The sequence below is a fragment of the Oncorhynchus gorbuscha genome, linkage group LG02 (genome assembly GCF_021184085.1).
Source record: "Oncorhynchus gorbuscha isolate QuinsamMale2020 ecotype Even-year linkage group LG02, OgorEven_v1.0, whole genome shotgun sequence".
Classification (NCBI taxonomy): domain Eukaryota; kingdom Metazoa; phylum Chordata; class Actinopteri; order Salmoniformes; family Salmonidae; genus Oncorhynchus; species Oncorhynchus gorbuscha.
The window spans coordinates 91,852,863-91,875,622 of NC_060174.1; the positions used below are offsets into that span (position 1 = coordinate 91,852,863).

The following is a 22,760-nucleotide window of genomic DNA, read 5'->3' on the forward strand; positions in this document are numbered from 1 at the left end:
TGGCAGTTGCAGTTATCTCTTCTCCAGGGCTTAGTCACTTGGGGCCCAGAGAGAGGAGAGGTCAGGCTTGTCTTCATATGTCAATGTATCTGTTAAACCATGTGATGCTATGAAGAATATCAGAAGGGGAGGAGGACAGAATGGAGGCTTGTCTTCTTATGGGAATGTGTCTGTAACTATTGTCCCCTCTGAGGTTGCCCTTATCTTTACCTAGTATATGACCTAAGAGGCTCACTGTCTTGGTGAGCTTGTCCAGGAGAGATTGTATTTGAGATGGGAGTATCTAGAATTGACAATTGATATATGCCATTGGATGAGGTAATGTTTTGGTCCTAAGTGGTACCAAGAACGAGATTAGAATTTTGTCTAAAGACACCAAACTGAACAATAATTTATAGCTAATGCTATCTAGCTATGGGATACTCCTCTTTCAAGTAAAAGGTTCTTTGTGTAATGTTCCTAAGAAACTGTTATTCGTCATGTCAGTTGAGAGGGGTGTGTCTTGGCTATAAATGATACTAAGAATGATTTTGTAAGCACTCTCAGAGAATTCATTTATAGACACTGAATTGATCTGATAGTCACAGGGCTATGGTGAAGCTCATATATAATTAAAGATGGACTTCATAATATAACTCTGACTTGTGTGTGGTTTGCTCTCTCAATGTTTAGTAATACAGGAAATTACCACGACACATCACAAAATATATGTTCCCCCCCCAAAAAATGGATGGATCCCGAAGGGGCACGGGCCCCATTCTTTAAAAAAAAAGTCTGTAGAGTCTGAATGGTTTGAGCTACAAATCATTAAAAACTATCTATGAAAAGCTGAGACTCACACACACACACGCCCACACGCATATGTAACATAAAACTGTTTGAATGATGCCTGTGAGTATAACGGAACTCATATGGCAGGCAAAAACCTGAGAAAAATCCAACCAGGAAGTGGGAAATCTGAGGTTTGTAGTTTTTCAAAGCTTGGACTACCGAATACACATTGAGATATGGATACTTCCTACGGCTTCCACGAGATGTCAACCGCTCATGAGACCTCTTTGAGTCAGTGGTCTGGCAGAGAGCCTTGGTCTTATGACGCGCGCTCCCGACAGAGTTACTTTGCGTTCCAGTGCTTTTCTGAAGACAAAGGAATTCTCCAGTTGGAACATTATTGATGTTTTATGTTTTATGTTAAAAACATCCTAAAGATTGATTCCATACAGATAATTGTATGATAATTGTATGTGTAGGGTACAGAGATGAGGTTGCCATTCAATAATCATCTTAAAACACCTATTGCACACAGTGAGTCCATCCAACCTATTATGTAACTTGTTAAACACATTTTTACTCCTGAATGTATTTTGGTTTGCCATAACAAAGGGGTTAAATACTTATTGACTCAAGACATTTCAGCTTTTCAAAAAAATGCTTAAACTTTTTTTTCAGTTTTACACACAAGACAACAAACAATGTAAATAATATACTCAAGTAGAAAAAAAAACTATAAAGATACCTAGTCTAGCCAAGTTAAAACACACTGGGCAGAAGGGTACAAAGATTAAAGGGAATACTGTAGTTTAGAGGGACAGATCGGTAACCTCACCACTGTTCCTGTAAACAGACGAGGGATACGGGTGGAGAAATGCAACCACTCAGACAGTAATGACCACAGACCGACCATCCACTGGACCAAAATTGAAGTTTACAATGCTTTTTTAATGTAAGCGTAAACAAAATAAAAAATAGTGAAAAACAAGCTCATATTTTAATCTCTGACAGGGCAAGAGAAATAAGACATCCGCAAGTCACATTCAAAAGGAATCAATAGGCACATCGACCTCAATGTCCCCCTCACCCCAAAAACCCACAAAGAAATGCTCCTCCAACCTGTGAGTCACAGGGGTGTCAAATACAGACTTATTTTTGTTTTAATAAGAATGCCATCAGAGGATGAACTGTTGAAAGTAAGACCGGAATGGAGCCCAAGCATCATAGAACAGTTTGGAGTTCCCACATGTATTGAATGACATTTTCTGTCATTTCAGAGAGCACAACACATCTCCGACCCAATATTTATAAGATGGAGGAACTGCCATCTTCCAGTTCTGTAGTATTAGCCGTCAAGCTACAAGAGTTTTATAAGCAATAGTGTCCGACTGAATTATTGATAGGGGGGTACGTGCTTCTACACCTGCATTGCTTGCTGTTTGGGGTTTTAGGCTGGGTTTCTGTACAGCACTTTGAGATATCAGCTGATGTATGAAGGGCTATATAAATACATTTGATTTGATTTGGGTACGTATGGGCAGTACTCCAAAAAGGGCTGTAATGGGAGACAGAGCTATAACATTTAAATATTAATTCCCAGAAACCAGACAGTTTGTGACAGTCCCAAAACATATTCAACAGTGTGGCTGGATTCGTTTTGCATCGGACACAAATAGGATCAAAATCAGAGAATATTCTTCCAAGTTTGGCCCCGAACCAGTGGATACGGTGAACCACCTTGAATTGAATGAGGCTGTGTCTAATGCTAAAAGAGGAAAAATGCACCGTGTGCAGCACAAATTCCCAGGTGTCTTCCACAAGTTCCTCCCCCAAATCTTTTTCCAATCGAGTCTTTAATGATTGCATATACAGTGGGGAGAACAAGTATTTGATACACTGCTGATTTTGCAGGTTTTCCTACTTACAATGCATGTAGAGGTCTGTCATTTTTATCATAGGTACACTTCAACTGTGAGAGACGGAATCTAAAACAAAAATCCAGAAAATCACATTGTATGATTTTTAAGTAATTAATTAGCATTTTATTGCATTATATAAGTATTTGATACATTTGAAAAGCAGAACCTAATATTTGGTACAGAAACCTTTTTGCAATTACAGAGATCATACGTTTCCTGTAGTTCTTGACCAGGTTTGCACACACTGCAGCAGGGATTTTGGCCCACTCCTCCATACAGACTGCGCAAACAGGTGCAGTTAATACAGGTAATGAGTGGAGAACAGGAGGTCTTCATAAAGAAAAATTAACAGGTCTGTGAGAGCCGGAATTCTTACTGGTTTGTAGGTGATCAAATACTTATGTCAGGTAATAAAATGCAAATTAATTACTTAAATATCATACAATGTGATTTTCTGGATTTTTGTTTTTGATTCCATCTCTCACAGTTGAAGTGTACTTATGATAAAATTTACAGACCTCTACATGCTTTGTAAGTAGGAAAACTTGCAAAATCGGCAGTGTATCAAATACTTGTTCTCCCCACTGTACATCTGAAATTGCACCCTTAGGAAGCTTGTTTAGCTCAAAGATACTCTCTATAGCTGTACTCGCAGGCCTATTGGAAAATGTAGGTGTGTTAGCTCTGACAAAGTTCCTAGTCTGAAGAGAGCGGAAGAAGTGGGATTGGGGAGGTGGAACCTTTCCTGTAGCTGAGCAAAAGAGGCAAATGTATCATCAAATAATAATTAGGATAGTGAGGAGAGGCCAAGTGGGTGCCAGATGCCAAAAGCCCCATCATTTAAAGATAGAGGAAATAAAATCTTCTGATAGATTGGGCCTAAGAGAGAAAAGCCTCGGAGGCTAAAGGCTAAACGGAACTGATTCCAAATTTCAATCGACTGCTTTACAATTGGGTTGACACACCTTTTGCCTAGGGACACTGGTAGAGACGAGCACAACACAGAAGAAAGTGCAGCAGGTTTACATGATTCAGACTCCATCTGGACCCAGAGTGGTCTAGGGCCAGTAGGATCAGTCTGCAGCCAGTACAAAAGGGCTCTGAAATATGCAGCCCAATAATATGTCTGAAAATTTGGTAGAGCTAAACCACCCAGTGCCTTAGGCTTCTGTAAATGTTTTCTACCAATCCGTGGTACCTTGCCTTCCCAAATAAAATACATGTTTGATCAAGTGAATAAAAAAAGTGAATAAAAAAGAGTTTGGAATAGAAATTGGGTAAACATTGAAATTAATATAAACATGTGGGCAACACATTCATTTTAATGACATTAACCCTTCCAATAAGAGAAAGAGGCAGACTTCCAAAAAGTAAAAGACTGTTTCAAACTGTCCGCTAGATCAACAATGTTTCCTTAAACAAATTTCCTTGTCAGTTTAATGTTAGGGATAGGGGGAAGCATTTTCACTTTGGATGAATTGCGTGCCCATAGTGAACTGCATCCTACTCTGTCCTAGATGCTAATATATGCACATTATTATTACTATTGGATAGAAAACATGCTGAAGTTTCTAAAACTGTTTGAATTATGTCTGTGAGTATAACAGAACTCATATGGCAGGCAAATTTCCAAACAGGAAGTGGAAATTCTTGGGCTGGTCGAATTTCAAGTCATTGCCTATTCACATCCAAACAAGATATGGATATGTTCGCATTTAATATATAATAATATATGCCATTTAGCAGACGCTTTTATCCAAAGCGACTTACAGTCATGTGTGCATACATTCTACGTATGGGTGGTCCCGGGAATTGAACCCACTACCCTGGCGTTACAAGCGCCATGCTCTACCAATTGAGCTACAGAAGGACCACATTTCCTACGCCTTCCACTAGATGTCAACAGTCAGCAGAACGTGGAATGAAGCCTCTAGTGTGATGTATGACTGGATGGGAGGGGATTGAGTCAGTGGTCAAAAACGAATGCTCCGGTTGGAACGTTATTGGATATATATGAAAATAACCTACCTGAAGATTGATTGTCTACTTAGTTTGACCAGTTTACTCAACCTGGAATATAACTTTTGGAAGTTTTCGTCCGAGTTCGCCTGGACCAGCACCAGCTTTTGGACATGTGAACTAACCTTGCTAGCAAAAGCAGCTAATTGGACACTAGTAATGGACATGGAACAAAACAATTTTTTTTTGTGGAACTAGAACTCCTTTCATTGCATTCTGATGAAAGATCAAAGGTAAGGAAATATTTATGATGTAATTTCGTATTTCTGTTGACTCCAACATGGCGGAAAAATATTGTTACGTCTTAGCGCAGTTTTAGATTATTGCATGGTATGCTTTTTTCGTAACGTTTTTAAAAAATCTGACACAGCGGTTGCATTAAGAACCAGTGTATCTTTAATTATATGTAAAACATGTATCTTTCGTCAAAGTTTATGATGAGTATTTCTGTTATCTGGCATAGCTCTCTGTAATTACTCCGGATATTTTGGAGGCATTTCTGAACATGGTGTCAATGTAAACAGAGATTTGTGGATATAAGTATGCATATTATCGAACAAAACATAAATGTATTGTGTAACATGATGTCGTATGAGTGTCATCGAATGAAGATAGTCAAAGGTTAGTGATTAATTTTATCTCTAGTTCTGCTTTTGTCACCATCTTTGGCTGGGAAAAATGGCTGTGTTTTTTTGGATTTGGTGGTGATCTAACATAAATATATGTTGTGTTTTCGCTGTGAAACATTTTTTTTTAAATCGGACACGATGGGTAGATTAACAAGATATTTATCTTTCATTTGCTGTATTGGACTTGTCAATGTGTGAAAGTTAAATATTTAAAAATATATATTTTTGAATATCCCGCGCTTGTCACAGCAGATTTCCTCCTCTTCTTCTGAAGAGGTTAAACATGGATCGGACCAATACGCAGCGTGGTAGGTGTCCATGGTTTTTAATAAGAAAAACTAAACATAAACACAAATACAAAATAATAAAGTAAACTGGCAACGAAACTTTCCTGTGTAAGTGTTTGTGCCACACGGGACTCAATCACCCACAAAATCCCCTATGAATATGGCTGCCTAAATATGGTTGCCAATCAGAGACAACGATAGACAGCTGCCTCTAATTGAGAACCAATCTAGGCAACCATAGACATACAATTTAACTAGACAGGATACAGCCCCATAAACATACAGTACTACCGAGGAAGGAAACAACCCCATAAACATACAAAACCCCTAGACAAGACAAACACATACATCCCCCATGTCACACCCTGACCTAACCAAAATAATAAAGAAAACAAAGATAACTAAGTCCAGGGCGTGACAGTACCCCCCCAAAGGTGCAGACTCCCGGCCGCACACCTAAACCCTTAGGGGAGGGTCTGGGTGGGCGTCTGTCCACGGTGGCGGCTCTGGCGCGGGACGTGGAACCCACTGCACCATAGTCTTAGTCCACTTTTGTGGCATCCTAGGAACGGCGACCCTCGCCGCCGACCTAGGATTGGAAACCTTACTAATTGGCCCCATTGGACTGAGGGGCAGCTCCGGATTGAGGGGCAGCTCCGGACTGAAGGGCAGCTCCGGACTGGCTGACGACTCTGGCGGATCCTGGCTGGCTGGCGGCTCTGGCGGATCCTGGCTGGCTGGCGGCTCTGGCGGATCCTGGCTGGCTGGCGGTTCTGGCGGATCCTGGCTGGCTGGCGGCTCTGGCGGATCCTGGGAGACTCCAGCAGCTCTGGACAGGCGGGAGACTCTAGCAGCTCTGGACAGGTGGGAGACTCTAGCAGCTCTGGACAGGCGGGAGACTCTAGCAGCTCTGGACAGGCGGGAGACTCTAGCAGCTCTGGACAGGCGGGAGACTCTATCGGCACTGGACAGGCGAGGCACACTGTAGGCCTGGTGCGTGGTGCCGGCGCTGGTGGTACTGGGCCAAGGACACACACCTCAGGGCGAGTGCGGGGAGGAGGAACAGGGACTACTGGGCTCTGGACACGCACAGGAAGCCTGGTGCGGGGAGCTGCCACCGGAGGGCTGGTGCGTGGAGGTGGCACTGGATAGACCGGACCGTGCAGGCGCACTGGAGCTCTTGAGCACCGAGCCTGCCCAACCTTACCTGGTTGAATGCTCCCGGTCGCCCTGCCAGTACGGCGAGGTGGAATAGCCCGCACTGGGCTGTGCAGGTGAACCGGGGACACCATGCGTAAGGCTGGTGCCATGTATGCTGGCCCAAGGAGACGCACTGGAGACCAGATGTGTAGAGCTGGCTTCATGGCACTTGGCTCGATGCCCACTCTAGCCCGGCCGATACGAGGAGCTGGTATGTACCGCACCGGGCTATGCACCAGCACTGGGGACGCCGTGCGCTCCACAGCATAACACGGTGCCTGCCCGGTCTCTCTCACCCTCCGGTAAGCACAGGAAGTTGGTGCAGGTCTCCTACCTGGCTTCGCCACACTTCCTGTGTGCCCCCCTCTCCAATAAATTTTTGGGTCTGACTCTCGGGCTTCCATCCGCGCACCGTGCTGCCTCCTCATACCAGCGCCTCTCCGCTTTCGCTGCCTCCAGCTCCTCTTTGGGGCAGCGATATTCTCCTGGCTGTTCCCAGGGTCCTTACCTGTCTAGGATCTCCTCCTAAGTCCAAAAGTCCTGACATCGCTGCTCCTCCTGTCGCTGCCTGTCACCACGCTGCTTGGTCCTGTAGTGGTGGGTGATTCTGTCACGGCAGATTTCCTTCTCTTCCTCTGAAGAGGTGAAACAAGGATCGGACCAATACGCAGCATGGTAGGTGTCCATGGTTTTTAATAAGAAAAACTAAACATGAACACAAATACAAAATAATAAAGTGAACTGGCAATGAACCAGTCCCGTGTGGCACAAACACTTAGACAGGAAACAATCACCCACAAAATACCCAAAGAATATGGCTGCCTAAATATGGTTCCTAATCAGAGACAACGATCTCTGATTGAGAACCAATCTAGGAAACCATAGACATACAATTTACATAGACAGGATACAGCCCCATAAACATACAAAACCCCTAGACAAGGCTATAACAACAAAATGTGGAAAAAGTCAAGGGGTGTAACTCCTTTATTAAGACACTATAATTGATCTTGTATCAGAATCCAGTAGCCCAAGCAAAATCCAGTAGCCCAAGCAAAATCCAGTAGCCCCTTCCTGCAGTCAAATGATTAAATTCCCCTCTAGTGACCTCATGGGTGGAATGTTATTAATATTTGCTATAATTTCATCATTAATAAACATTATAAAAAGACCTGCAGAAAATTCAGTGTTTCTATGTCAAACGGTTTCACTATATTTCAGTCTTCTGTGATGTATGTAATATTGGGATGTAAACTCAAAATGTAATACATTTCAGCTCTATATCTGACATGGTGCAGGTGTCATCTTTTTGTTATCGCATAAATATGTATGTGAGGTGTATACTTTTGTTTCGAAGTGGATTTGTTTAAGACTACTAAGAAACACTCCGTGACACTGATTTAGCCCACTTCAGTAAAAAGTTAAAGGTGAGATCCAATGAGGTGCAGTGCAGCACTAGAGCACTCTAATCAACTAACACCACCACCATTTTACATTCCAGTTTTCCCTCAGTCTGACGATTACGATGGTACAAGAAGACAGCTGTTACACGGGTATGAGGTATGTGGAGTTCTGCAGAGATGTTTGTCTTTCTGGAAAGTTCTCCTATCTCCGCAGAGGAACTCTGGAGCTCTGTCAGAGTGACAATCGGGTTCTTGGTCACCACCCTAACCAAGGAAATGTTTTTGGTACCCTTCCCCAGATCTGTGCCTCGACACAATCCTGTCTCAGCGCTCATCGGACAATTCCTTTCGACCTCATGGCTTGGTTTTTGCTCTGCCATGCACTGTTAACTGTTGGACCTTATATAGACAGGTGTGTATCTTTCCAAATCATGACCAATCAATTGAATTTACCACAGGTGGACTCCAATCAAGTTGTAGAAACATCAAGGATGATCAAAAGAAACCGGAGCTCAATTTCGAGTCTCATAGCAAAAGGTCTAAATACTTTTGTAAATAAGGTTCTGTTTGGACCTCACTTTGTTATGCTGAAACAGAAAAGGGCCTTCCCCAATCTGTTGCCACAAAGTTGAAAGCACAGAATTGTCTAGAATGTAATTGTATGCTGGAGCATTAAGTTGGCACTATGCACTGGGGCAGGTAGCGTTCTCCTGGCATCCGCCCAACCCAGATTCATCCATCGGACTGCCTGGCATTGCACATGGTGATCTTAGGTTTGTTTGCAGCTGCTCGACCATGGAAAACCATTTTATGAAGTTCCCGACGGACAGTTATTGTGCTGACATTGCTTCCAAAGGCAGTTTGTAACTCAGTAGTGAGTGTTGCAACCAATGACAGACTATTTTTAAGAGCTATGCACTTCAGCCTTCGACAGTCCCATTCATGACTCCTAGACGTTTCCATTTCTCAATAAAAGCACTTACAGTTGACCGGGGCAGCTCTAGCAGGGCAGTAATTTGACGAACTGACTTGTTGGAAAGGTGCCGCGTTGAAAGTCAGGAATTCTGAGAAAGGTACCAGAGAAAAGTAACTACACATCAGTCAGAGTGCTGTCTGCTGATAGAATGCCCCTTCATGAATTCTCATCCAGTAGAGAAGACCATTGAAGCACAAAATTACCCCCCCCCCCTAAACCAGTAATACGGTAAATCTCGAGATGAGAGAAGACCGGTATGACCATATGAACATCTGGATTCCGCTCAACCCTAATCGGAACACTAATCTGTAGCAAAGTGAGAGGGAGAGAAAGAGAGGAGAGTTATCTAAATAGAACTGAGGGAAAGGAAACTAAACTCAGGAGGGGTGCCTCGATAGAGGCATGTCATACCAAGACCAAATCTGACTGAAGACAGCCATTTTGAGTAAGCACCGGCACCATCTAAGGACGGTCGATAAGGTGCCCTGTCAAACACTACCTTTCAAACGGTGACTATCTGCAGGAGCAGATTCACAGCAGAGGGGAATGACAAATGAAGACTGCCTTTAGAAGCACAGAGTGTGGTTAAAACATTTGGCAATGAGAACAATTTGAACATAAACGTCTTTACGGTACAGTGCCCTCTCTCAATCCTCAATTCTGCAGAGCCGTGGAATTATTCATAAGCTTCTGTGATCTCTCTGCTAAAACTAACCCCATCCTCATTCTCCCTCCACCTCCCCTATTAAAGTCAGGGATGCCTGGTGATCCATATGTCAACATGGAGGAAATGAAACTTGAACAAAGGCGGCCTACCTAAAACCAAGAAGGTCTGTGCTGTATGGTAATAATACATCTAGGTCGTCAATTCACAGGCTCTAAGCAGCTTTTGGGGGCACTACCGTGATATGGCTTTCCATGAGGGGATAGTTGCCAATTAATTGAATAATCTGGATATAGGCCTACATATGGTAATATTACGTGGTTCAGAGAAATGCCCCCCCACACATGGAACAGGCCAACCAATAAACTCCTTGAGGGAGGCCAATGAAAATAGTCCTATAGTATAGTGAATGAATATAGTCCATTGACTGCTGTTACTGTAATTTCCAAAATGGTGTTGGGCTTGAATGACAACCAACAGTGCAGCTGAAATAATGCACATCCGTTTTGTCTATGGCCAAGTATCAAGATCCTGATCCAAGATCGATATACGAATGGAGGAGAAAATGACAGGAGTCAATTGCAGAACACTTTTGAAAGGCATACCTTGAAGGGTCATACAATGCTCCATGTCGTTACTGCAGTGCTGGCACATCCCTCAAAAAAAACCTGGCATCGCAAACACTTTTATCGCTCTTTTATCAGCATTAAAAAGGTACATTTCCAAAATGAAAAGATGAAAGATGAATCCCCCAATCAGGCTTGTGCATTGTAAACAACATTGTGGTGAGATGCCCATCCAGATCCTGCCAGCCCTGCTGATGACCAATGGGTGCCAAAATCAAGCCCTGAGAGAAACCTTATCCCTGGAGAAGCCAACCTGCAGCACTATGTCTGAAGTCTGTCAGCTAGCTACAGCCTTGTGGGACCACAGACAGATACTACACTCAACAAAAATATAAACACAACATGTAAAGTGTTGGTACCATGTTTCAAGAGCTGAAATAAATGATCTCAGAAATGTTCTATATGCACACAAAAAAGTATTTATCATATTTAGTGCACAAAAGTGTTTACATCCCTGTCAGTAAGCATTTCTCCGTTGGCAAGATAATCTAGCCACCTGGCAGGTGTAGCATATCAAGAAGCTAATTAAAGAGCATGATCATTACTGAGGTGCACCTTGTGCTGGGGACAATAAAAGGCCACTCTAAAATGTGCGGTTTTGTCACACAACACAATGCCACAGATGTCAGTTTTGAGGGATAGTGCAATTGACTACAGCAATGTCCACCAGAGCTGTTGCCAGATAATTTCATGTTAATTTCTCTTCCATAAGCAGTCTCCAACGTTGTTTTAGAGAATTTGGCAGTATGTCCGACCGGCATCACATCTGCAGACCACGTGTGGGTGAGCAGATTGCTGATGTCAACGTTGTGAACAGAGTGCCCCATGGTGGCGGTGGGGTTATGGTATGGGCAGGCATAAACTACGGACAATGAACACATGCATTTTATCGATGGCAATTTCAATGCACAAAAATACTGTGACGAGATCCTGAGGCCCATTGTGAGGCCCATTTTTTAAAGGTATATATGACCAATATATGCATATATGTATTCCCAGTCATGTGAAATACATAGATTAGGGCCTAATTAATTTATTTCAATTGATTGATTACCTCATATGAAATGTAGCTCAGTAAAATCAATGAAATTGTAGCATGATGGATTTATATTTTTGTTACACAGGTGGCTACTGAGGGGAGAACGACTCATAATCTCTGTAACGGCGCAAATGGAATGGCATCAAGCACGTGGAAACCATGTATTTGATGTATTTTATAACATTCCACATTCCACTCCAGTCAATACCAGGAGCCCGTTCTCCCCAATTAAGGTGCAACCAACCTCCTGTGCTAAACATTGTCTCTGGATGCTGCTGTTGCTAAGATACTTCCATTAAATTATACTGTTTTGCTTTGGCATTTCCATTGCACTTTTCTAAAACTGTTCACTGAATGGGCTTACCCGCTTATACATATATAGGACTCACCACAATGGAAAGCATCCATCTGGTATATAATGTGAATAGTAATTTTAAGAATAATCAAAAATATGTTTTCTTGTAGTTGCCAGTTCAACTGCAGATGGGCTATCCAATTGTAGGGATGCACGTTACCTCTCTGTGTTCACTGCAGATCTTGCACAGCCACTGAGTTCTCTTCTGACTGCACTGGGGCTCTATGCCACACTTGGTGCACACTTTCTGTAAGAGAGAAAGAGAGAATAACTTTTTTTTTAAAGAAGACCCGATTTTGAATTGGCAATGAGTGGTGTACTGAGTAACATGGACAAAACACAAAAAGGTCATACATTACTTTTATATGTATTATATACTGTAAGTTATAAAAAGTTATAGAGATACTTAGCTATAAAGTTATTGCACTTTGCTGCTGTCTTTTGTAACAGTAAAAAAAGCACATGATCATTTTACAGTTTGGCTTGAATTACTATACAAAATGCAATGATCCATATTGAAATTGAAAACAGTGCCAAGTGAAAATCTTTTAGTAAGTCCAACAACTTTGTACTTCATAAAATTGGAGCGTGTCTGATAATATATATCCTGCAATAATAAAATGAATGTCAATATATATAAAGCTTTTGAAAGGACACTTTTTTATTGTTTAAAGAACGAAACAGAATAAAAATCACTGATATTCAATTATAGTGTACCATCAATAGTTATCAAAGTGTTGGAAATTTGCTGAGCCATCACAGCCAAATTTGTGACATTGAAAAGTTCACAGAAAAGTCACTGTGACACATCATGTATTTCCATGATGTGAAGTCAAGTCATTGCACAACTCAACAAAACACTGCTCAACCTCCTCCCACCACAAATAAAGGGGGTGAGTCATTTGAACATGCAGACTTATGCGGAATTTCAAATGGGCTCTAGCCCCTACACACTAGGAACTTCTGAAGACATCTTCCTTCTGCATTCTGAATGGCTGGCTGGGTGTAGTTTTCATCATACTGCATCAATCTATCCAGTCCTCTCAGATCTACAGCAGTGGCCTGGGAGTAAAGGGCTAAGCGATCGACTTGGAACTGAGCATTAATACAATCATCAGAAACATATTTGTAAACATTGAAAGTGCGTGGGAGACGGAGAGAAACAAAATGGTGCAGTTTGATGCCATGTGGCAGAGAGTGATATGGGCTCTGGAGATGTGAGCAGGTGGGTCTGGGCAGGGATGATGTTGTGAATGTTTGTATGTTCTCGTTTGTATGTGTATGTTTTACATTGCTAAAAATTGGAGAAAAAAAATCCATTATCTTACAACAAGAAAAAAGGAAACATTTGTATGTCCCTAGAGAACAGCAAAGATCTTCAGGGTGTTCACCTAGCGTAGCCTTTGACAAAGCGAGAGCTTGGTTGGATGCAGAAGTGTAAAAAACATCCAATTACATTACCTGAAGAAGCAGGGTTGATTATGATGTTGAAAAGCAAGCATTTCGCTACACCAGCAATAACATCTGCTAAATATGTGTATATGACCCATACAATTTCACTTGATAAAATCACAGGAAGGAAGCTTTAATCAAGCCTAATGCAATGGAGGAGAGACCTTGGCTGAAGTGCTCATGATTGTCTTTCCTGAAGTAACTCAGTATTTTTAGAGAGTGAGAGAGAAATAGAATATCTGGGTCTCCACCTCCTAAGATCAAACATTTTCGGTCAACTGCCGAACTGCTACTAAAATAGTAGTTAACTCTAACAGAATGTTAACATAAATGGAATGTTATGCCAGAAAGCTGGCCATCACACGTACGATTTGCTTCTGGGTTCCAGGATAACTGGCTGAAAGATGCCTGACTATAGCCATCTCATCTGTCCTCTAGCTACAGAGCATAGTCTGATGGATGTGTATACCTGCCGGTTTACACACCGAGAGCAGGTCTTCTTCTGAAGACTTCAGTCACCTAGTGACCAATACATTTGTGTACCTTCCAAGTACATACTAACAAATCTGGGCTGTGTTTAGACTGGGGGGATTTATTGACAAGACTATAAACGTTCAACAAGTAGTATATATATATATGCATGCCTCCACACCTGTCCCTCCCAGTTAGAATGGTGAAGATATCCACATATCCATTTCCTATGAGACTGTAAACACAGCCTGCTCTATGTTCCTCTTCCAGGGCTTTGCTGCCCTCTCCTGTGCCTTAAGTTTACTACCGGGTTTTTCCTTCCTGCAATCTTCAAACTGATCTCCCCACATTTGCTTTCATGTCGTCGAGCGATACACAAAACAGTCTAGCATAGACCACTTAAGGAGTTTGCATAACATCATGAGTACACCATTGAACATATCACGCAACATCAACTAATCTACAGTATTTGTACATTTTTTACAGGGAAATTAGTAGGAGAATGAGTATGTATATTCAGAAATATTTGCCCATTTTATATGTTATTTTACATAGATTATCATAAAACACTCCCGCTTTCATGCTTTAGGTAAGCAATTTAGGCATTCACATCTGAGGTCTTTGCTGCAACCCTATGGTGAAAAGTGATTACTACAAGCTGGCTATCCAGTCAAGTCCATGCTTTGGAACAGTGAATTGAACTGCCATTCACTATAATTAAACAATATTCCCAAATGATGAGTCCTATTTATTTATTGATTTATCCGTTATTTAACCAGGTATGTTGACTGAGAACACATTCTCATTTGCAGCAACGACCTGGGGAAAAGTTACAGGGGAGAGGGGGGGATGAATGAGCCAATTGTAAACTGGGGATTATTAGGTGACTGTGATGGTTTGAGGGTCAGATTGGGAATTTAGCCAGGACACCGGGGTTAACACCCGTACTCTTACGATAATTGCCAAGGGATCTTTAATGACCTCAGAGAGTCAGGACACCCGTTTAACGTCCCATCCGAAAGACGCCACCCTACACAGGGAAATGTCCCCAATCACTGCCCTGGGGCATTGGGATATTTTTTTAGACCAGAGGAAAGATTGCCTCCTACTGGCCCTCCAACACCACTTCCAGCAGCATATGGTCTCCCATCCAGGGACTGACCAGGACCAACCTTATACATTCTGTTTACGTCTAATAGGCCTATGCCTTGCTTGGCGAGAGTTATTACATTATTGACATGACAGAGCTCTTGTAAGTATCTGTTTGAGATGAGAGCCATTATAGACACTATTGAACAGCAGAATGAACCCCCTCTTATCTGGTTTATACAGTCGCATACCACTTATTACATTTCCTCTCAGAGACCCACATAATCTATTTCCCTTTGGTTGTTTCATTTCCTCCCTTCTGATCTCATTATGTCCCAGTGCCATTGGCTTCTAGCACATGGAGCAGAGGAGTTGGAGAGAACACTCGGAAAACGCTATGACCGATCTAGATAAAGCTACTGGTCATAGGAGAAGTTCAATGGGCTTCATGGCCAATATATCAAAAGCACAGTATATGTAGGAGAATACTGCAATTGTAATGATTCAAGCCTTTAGTTGAATCAGGTGTGTTAATTATCAACATCATTGATAAATACAAAAGCATATTTATTGATGCAGTTACTTTCCATTATCGACAGGGCTCTAGACTAACTTTTTCCAGTGTCATCAATAAGTAAGACAAGAAAGAAGTTGGCTATTTCATCTAACTTATTCAGGGAATGCATGATTGACATTTTAATTTGGAACATTTCAAAATAGGATTCAGAATGATCAGTTATTTTTGGCTCCTTAGAGATGACTTTGCCCCCATCTTTTTTTGTGGATATTGACCTAGGCTATTTGCTACATAATTCACCACCTGAGGAAGTGGGAACTCAAAACACATTAGCTAGATAACAACTTTTAAATAGGATATTGTTGCTAGACAGCCATGTAATTGATCTAACAGTAAATGTAAAGTGGCAATCTGCAGTTCAAACAAAAACAAAGTGAAGGATGAGCCTGGAGAAATGTAACCCCTCAAATTCATAGATGGATGGTCAGTCATTGCACCCATAGTTCTATGATATCAAAGGTATAGTTTCAACCATGTTTTGAGGCTATAATAGTGTTTGTTTACAATTACCTAGTTTAAAAACAATGGAGTAAATCAATATTTTATTTGGGGTTCTGATGGGGTACAACAGTTGAACTAAGCTCATAAAGGCATATATAACTTTTGATTTTTGTCTAACATGGGGTATATCTCATTAATTTAATCGCAGATTGAACCTTTAAAGTCCTACAAAAACGTTCCATTGGTAGGCTACTTGATGTATTCACCCCAAATCGCGAGCTCCTCTTCGTTCTACCAGTGCATCATCTCAATTGCATACTCCGGTTGTAAACTAGTGGCATTGCCTAATCACAAAAATTCCAGATGTATGCAAAAATTGCTTCGGTAAGAGGAAGGCAATATTGGTATTGGTAATTTATTTTCCCTGCTCTATCCCCTACAGTACTTTCAAATGCTGGGAAGAGTTACGGATTAAGAGATTTGGATGAAAACCAAAGATACTGCAACCCTTCAGGTCTGTTTGGGCCTCTGCTATAGTAGAACAGAAGAGTAGGTGCGGTGACCTTTACCTTGCAGCAGTCCTGACAGAAGACGGAGGGGGTTCCAAGGAGGCCCAGGACCTCCCCACACAGCAGGCACTGGGACCGGCCGTTTCCCATCGCACTTTTCCTCATGTTGTCCAGACGCTCCACCAGCCTCCTGGACACACACACACACACACACACACACACACACACACACACACACACACACACACACACACACACACACACACACACACACACACACACACACACACACACACACACACACACACACACACACACACACACACACACACACACACACACACACACACACACACACACACACACACACAGACTAAAGTTGGCTATGGACTGCAACTGACAGCTTAAGGATAGTCATTCTAGATAAACTACCAGAAATTCATGGTTTTATTCAAATTTTCAATAGCAGTACCAACCGCATGTGTGGTGTGTGTGTGCGCGCGTGCATCCTACCCGATGCGGAGCTGTTCAATCTGTTCCAGTTCCTCAGCCCTGCGGATGACACTAAGGATGTTCTCCATCTCCTGCTGCTCCAGCATCTGGCTTTTCCTCTGTCGGTCTGTACAGAAGGTGTGGACAGACCAGCCTGTCTGCAGCCTGGGACACAGACACACATGTTGCTTTACGATGTTCATCAATTTTCATGTTTATTCTTTTGTGTCATTACATGTGGCAGTGCAGGCCAAAGTGAAACATGTTACGTGACTAACACAGGCTTATGCATGCACGTTTGCACGACTTACAGAAATATATATCCTGCTGGCAAAAACATCTCCTTATATGACTGCACTGAACACAAACAAACTAGTACACATGCAAAATGTTGTATCAAATATAAAAATATACATTGCAGTGTAAGATCAAATGGTCACAAAGGTTTTATAAAACAGAACTGCCGTGCTATCAAAAACAAGTTTCAACAAAACACACACTCAGTTCTACAACAAAAACTATACCATGTGATGAAAATAATGATGGGCACAGGAATACTTTACATAACATTACATCTTCCCTAGGTGACACGGCAAAAACACTCACATACTTAGTGAGATGGTAGAGATTTTGGAGAGCGTACTCACTTGGCTCGAAGGGCCAGCTGCCGGTCGTTGGGACAGACCCACTGATCTTTCCCTGTCCCAAACATGGTCTCCGTCATCTTTTGAGGGCTGATGACAAAGGCTGCAAAAACACACCCAGACACTCAGTCCTACTAAATTAAAGGCTACACACCATCTGGGAAAATCACTTCAAATAGATATTGACCCAGCACTGTATAACCCCCTCTAATTGAGTTTAGTTGTATATACTTGTGGCTTTTGTACATAGATCGCAATAGGAAATAAGTTTGTATGACATTATCAAAATATGTTGATAAGTGAATGAGTACTACTAGGGAAGAAAGTGAAAACCAAATTTACATTTACATTTAAGTCATTTAGCAGACGCTCTTATCCAGAGCGATTTACAAATCAACAACATGATAAAAACGGAACTACAGATAATAAACTGACCAATCAGTAAGCAAAGAAGATGGAGGGTCATGTCCATGAAGAGAGGGACATAAAATTGTGCCTATGTATCGGCTTTGTAGGGCAGCTAACACGAGACCAGAAGTCAGTTCTGGGTGGATCTTCACAGTGTAGGCAGAAATACAACAGTCTCTGTTGCCAGTGACAACTTCAATAATGCTTCCTGCCTTGGGCAACAGATCATCGTGATGGTCACGCCATCTCCATTTGTCTGCCAGGCAATACATCCATTGCTTCAGTTGTTTGTGTAATATATTCATCAACAGATGTGTGTGTGAAATGGTCCACTCGCGTTAGCCAACAACAACAAGTTATTGTCCACAAATGTTATTTTTCATTTTCTTCTTTACTCTTGGATTGTACTAACACAAGCTATTAGTAGAACATCAATGTCCAGTAAATGGGTAGCTCCTGGATAAACCCATTACTGAATACCATTTCAAATGGAAAAAGATGAAAGAAGGCCCTCGTATCCAAACAAACAGATGACATTCTTGTTGGGAGTGTATTGATATGTGTATCTTAGAGGGCAATGCAAAGGCAAAAGCATTTGTCTCTGTGAAGTAAAGCAAAGGCAGCTATTTATCACAGGCCCAAACAACGAGTCACCCAGTTCTCTAGTATGTGGGCACACATACAAACAACCATTACAGCTGATTTCACCCTGCTGGAAAATGGTTTGCTTTACTGAGTACTGTTACCAGACTATCAATAAGGAATTATAAGCACTGTGGGAAACATCTGCCTACTTCCCTCAGGACAGCACATGCACACACACAACATTTATTCACATTGTGTAACCTACTTTTATCATGTCAATATCCAAGTCACTGTCCTAATTTCTAAGGGTTGTTGGGACACAGCAAGGGTCTGAGTGCCCCACTCTCATTTGCTCGAAGAGGGGTTTACTATTTAAATCATACATTCTTTTATTCTGCTCCCCCTTTCGCTCCCCCACTAGCAAACACACTACTGTAGATGCAGAGCCCCTTGTGTAAAGAGTAATGCTCCCCTTCTCTAACCACATGTAGGCCTACTCCTCTCCCACCGGAGACCGGGGTTCAATCACTGCACCAACCCTTCAAGCTATTTTTCCCAATTGCCTGTATACCTCTGGCATTTAAAATTGGTCTCAAAGTGAAAATACTTATGATTTTTTATTTATTTTTTAATTCCATTAAAAAACAACACTGATAACCTGTAGAATGCGATGGACTTTATAAGGTGATTTGGGCATGAGCTAAACATCTGCAGAGACGTTTACAGCAAACGTAATCTCCACAAAATGTCCTTTAAATGTATATCACTGTGCACAGGTCGTTAATCTGTTGGATTGAATCCAATGCTGGCCTCGGGCTACATCTCAGTAGGCAAAAATAGGAACCTCACCTTGCTTTTTCTCTTTCATTACCACTAATCGTAAAAGACAGGGACACAGATATCATATAGGCTTCTGTTAATTGACCAGGACAGAAGTCACTTTAGACAATTTAAATATATATTTTATGAACATGTGTTTTTTTTTACTCTTTCCCTCACTAACACTTACAACCTCCCTACCACAATTATTCTCTGGCTATAAACCTAAAACACCATGTCACAGAGATGCCACTGTGTTCTTGTTAATGGCTGAGCAATTAAATCTATTTACCTTTCCAACCCACCTAATGGCCTTTGTTCAACACTAGTGCTCTGGCCTCAGCCCCGGCTGACTGCATTAAGTACGGCTAGAGCACAACAAACAAAAACAGCAGAATTCATTCGGACACAAACACGTTTACAGGCTTCAGATTGAATTTGCCAAATCAGTGAGATGGAACTCTACATCAAGTTTCATAGTGCTCACAAACTTCCCTATTTGGCCCTGTAACATGTACATAAACCATTTAAGAAGAAAATAGAGTATTGTCAGCTTGTTACATCAGGTAATTCAATTATGTATGTGCATACAAAGAGATATGCTCAATTTATAACACACTGCCTTGTGATATACTTCAAAGTGCACTTTTTCCAACAAATTGGCTATGAAACAGAGCAACATTAAAGCAGTCATCATCGGCTCTTATCTGGCAGTAATAACTGACTGATTTCCAGCACACGTCTCAACCTTATCAAACAGTTTTTCCATGACATAGACTACAGGGATCTATCTAGCTCTGGGGCAATCGCTCTCTGCATCTTTTCAAGGGGAAAGCCTGCCTTGGCATAAAGCTGTTGGCAAACAGTCAAAAGAAGGGAGAGAAACTGTTTACCTGTAAAATTTCCCCCTTCCTTTGAACGAGCGAGAACTATGAGAGCCAGTTATATCGCTTTGCTGCGGGCTAGGCCTGTGAACAAAAGGCGAGAGCAGGGAAAAGAAGGAAACAGTGAAATCAGGCGTTTAGCTCTCAGTCTTAGTTCACAGCCTGCCTGCCTTGTCCGACAGGCTGGTCACATGACAGGAGAACAATTGCCCACAGAAACATCCTGTTCCTTCCAGATGAATGCACTGTAAGTCACTCTGACTTATAAGAGTGTCTGTTAAATGACTAATGTAAATGTAAAACAGACTACTGTGATTGACTAGGATAACAAAAGCAGTGGCATGGCTCTCCACCCGACACAAGCACACAGGAAAAGGCTAACATGGTTACCATTGACATGCTTTTACCAACAATTCTGAGAGTCTCCTTTATCTTATTAGGGGAGGGCCCTTTGTGCATAATGCAAGTCATTGAAATTAAATGTGGCAGTGTTGCTTTCAATTGCTGTAACTCGTCTGTTGTTGTAATGTGTATGCCCTGGCTGATTGAGGTTGAATGTGAACTCTACCTGAGGACCCAGTCCTCTGTGATTCCATATACAAAGTATATGTAGGCATTATTCTCAAAATCTATTTAGACTGAAAAAATACATTTGTTTATGTGGCCCATTCAAAACATTTTTAGCATATAGAACAGCATGAAGCAATTGCCATAAAAATCTTACCAGGTGGGATATAAAAAGTGATACAAATGTGACCCCTCCCCTCTCCCCAAATGAAAGTGCCTACTTGCCTAGAGTTTGTGTGTAGCACAGGTTTAACAGTCATGCCTCTGATATATTGCTAATCTACCTGCTTGTTTTCAGGCGACTTTAGAGTGGCACATTTCTAGTGACAACAACTTTACTTATACAGTCTGTCCCTACACAGGATCCTACACAGGATTCAGTGTCTCTTGTGGTTTCTCTTGTGTTAATTTAGGTGGCAGGTAGCCTAGCAGTTTGGGCGTTGGACCAGTAACCGAAAGGTCGTTGGTTTGAATATCTGAGCAGACAAAGTGAAGAATCTGTCGATGTGCCCTTGAGCAAAGCACTTAACCCCAATTTGCTCCAGGGGTGCTGTTCTACTATGGCTGAACCTGTAAAACAACACATTTCACTGCATCTATCTGGTATGTGACAATACAAAATACATCTAATTAGGTCTTTGATGCATTTTCTGTGCTGTAAATTTTTCTTTCAAGTTACAAAGTTTTGACATGTTGTGCTCAAATCTTCAGTCAACTATTTCATTAATGTAAGGAACTTCAGGCCAAGGTGAATGTTTGTATGCATTTAGTTATTATGCATAAAGTATGTGCCATGAATTGTAGCTCACAGATAACATTTCTTTAGTTTGAAATACTATGAAGAGGTCATTTCTCGACCAAGGTAAAGTTGGTTTTATATTCACACATTCAACAGACATCCTTACGTCATTACATCACTGCAAAATGGTTTTCTAATGATCAATGACATTCATCAGACATTCGGCAAAAATAATTTACAAATGTAAAAATCAATAACTAATTCACTGTTTGTCACAGAAACATCAAACAAGGTGTGATCTATTCTATAAATGTCTAGTATACTTTTACAACCTTTGCTTTGAGTAAACATTCCATTTCCGATTTGATAGAAATACATAACATCTATAAAATGCCATTTAAAGCTATATAAATCAGTAACGTTTTCACTGATTATGACAGAAAAATCAAACTAGGTATGATTTATTCTATGAATGTCAAGCATACTTTTACAAACTTTTGTTTTGAGTAAACATTCCAGTTTTGATTTGATAGAAATGCATAAAATCTATAAAATATAATTTAAAGAAGTATAAATCAATAACTAATTCACCGTTTGTCACAGAAACATCAAACTAAGTAGGATTTATTCTATAAATGTCTAGCATACTTTTACAACCTTTGTTTAGTGGAAAAATTCCAGGTTTTAATTTTATAGAAATACATAAAATCTATAAAATGCCATTAAAAGCTGTACAAATCATCAATTAATTCACCGTTTGTCACAGAATCATCAAACTAGATATGATTTATTATACAAATGTCTAGCATACTTTTAAAACCTTTGTTGTGAATACAAATGCCAGTTTTGATTTCATAGAAATACATCAAATCTATAAAACATCAAACAAGGTTAGATTTATTCCCAGTTCTGTTGACTTTGAGACTAGTGTTTTGCGGTTACTAATTAATGAAGCTGCCAGTTGAGGACTTTTCTCAAACTAGACACTCAAATGTACTTGTCCTCTTGCTCAGTTGTGCACCAGGGCCTCACACTCCTCTTTCTATTCTGGTTAGAGACAGTTTTCTCTGTTCTGTGGAGGAAGTAGTACACTATGTTGTACGCGATCCTCAGTTTATTAGCAATTTCACCCATGTAATAGCCTTAATTTCTCAGAACAAGAATAGATTGACGAGTTTAAGAAGAAAGTCCTTTG

General features: G+C 41.2%; 1 protein-coding gene across 4 annotated transcripts in view; it reads right to left on the reverse strand.

Annotated features, from left to right (window-relative positions):
* Positions 1-22,760, reverse strand: part of LOC124013051 (rab effector Noc2-like) — a 93,370-nt gene that overhangs the window by 68,881 nt on the left and 1,729 nt on the right. For 3 of the 4 annotated variants that reach the window (XM_046327181.1, XM_046327207.1, XM_046327198.1), the window contains exons 2-6: positions 20,269-20,343; positions 17,567-17,666; positions 16,941-17,084; positions 16,488-16,617; positions 12,049-12,135 (exon numbers count right to left, since the gene is read on the reverse strand). In XM_046327181.1, coding sequence (XP_046183137.1) covers positions 12,049-12,135; positions 16,488-16,617; positions 16,941-17,084; positions 17,567-17,643 — 438 coding nt within the window. In that variant the 5' untranslated portion in view covers positions 17,644-17,666; positions 20,269-20,343. The remainder of the gene's footprint in view (positions 1-12,048; positions 12,136-16,487; positions 16,618-16,940; positions 17,085-17,566; positions 17,667-20,268; positions 20,344-22,760) is intronic. The other variant, XM_046327189.1, reaches the window with a different exon arrangement.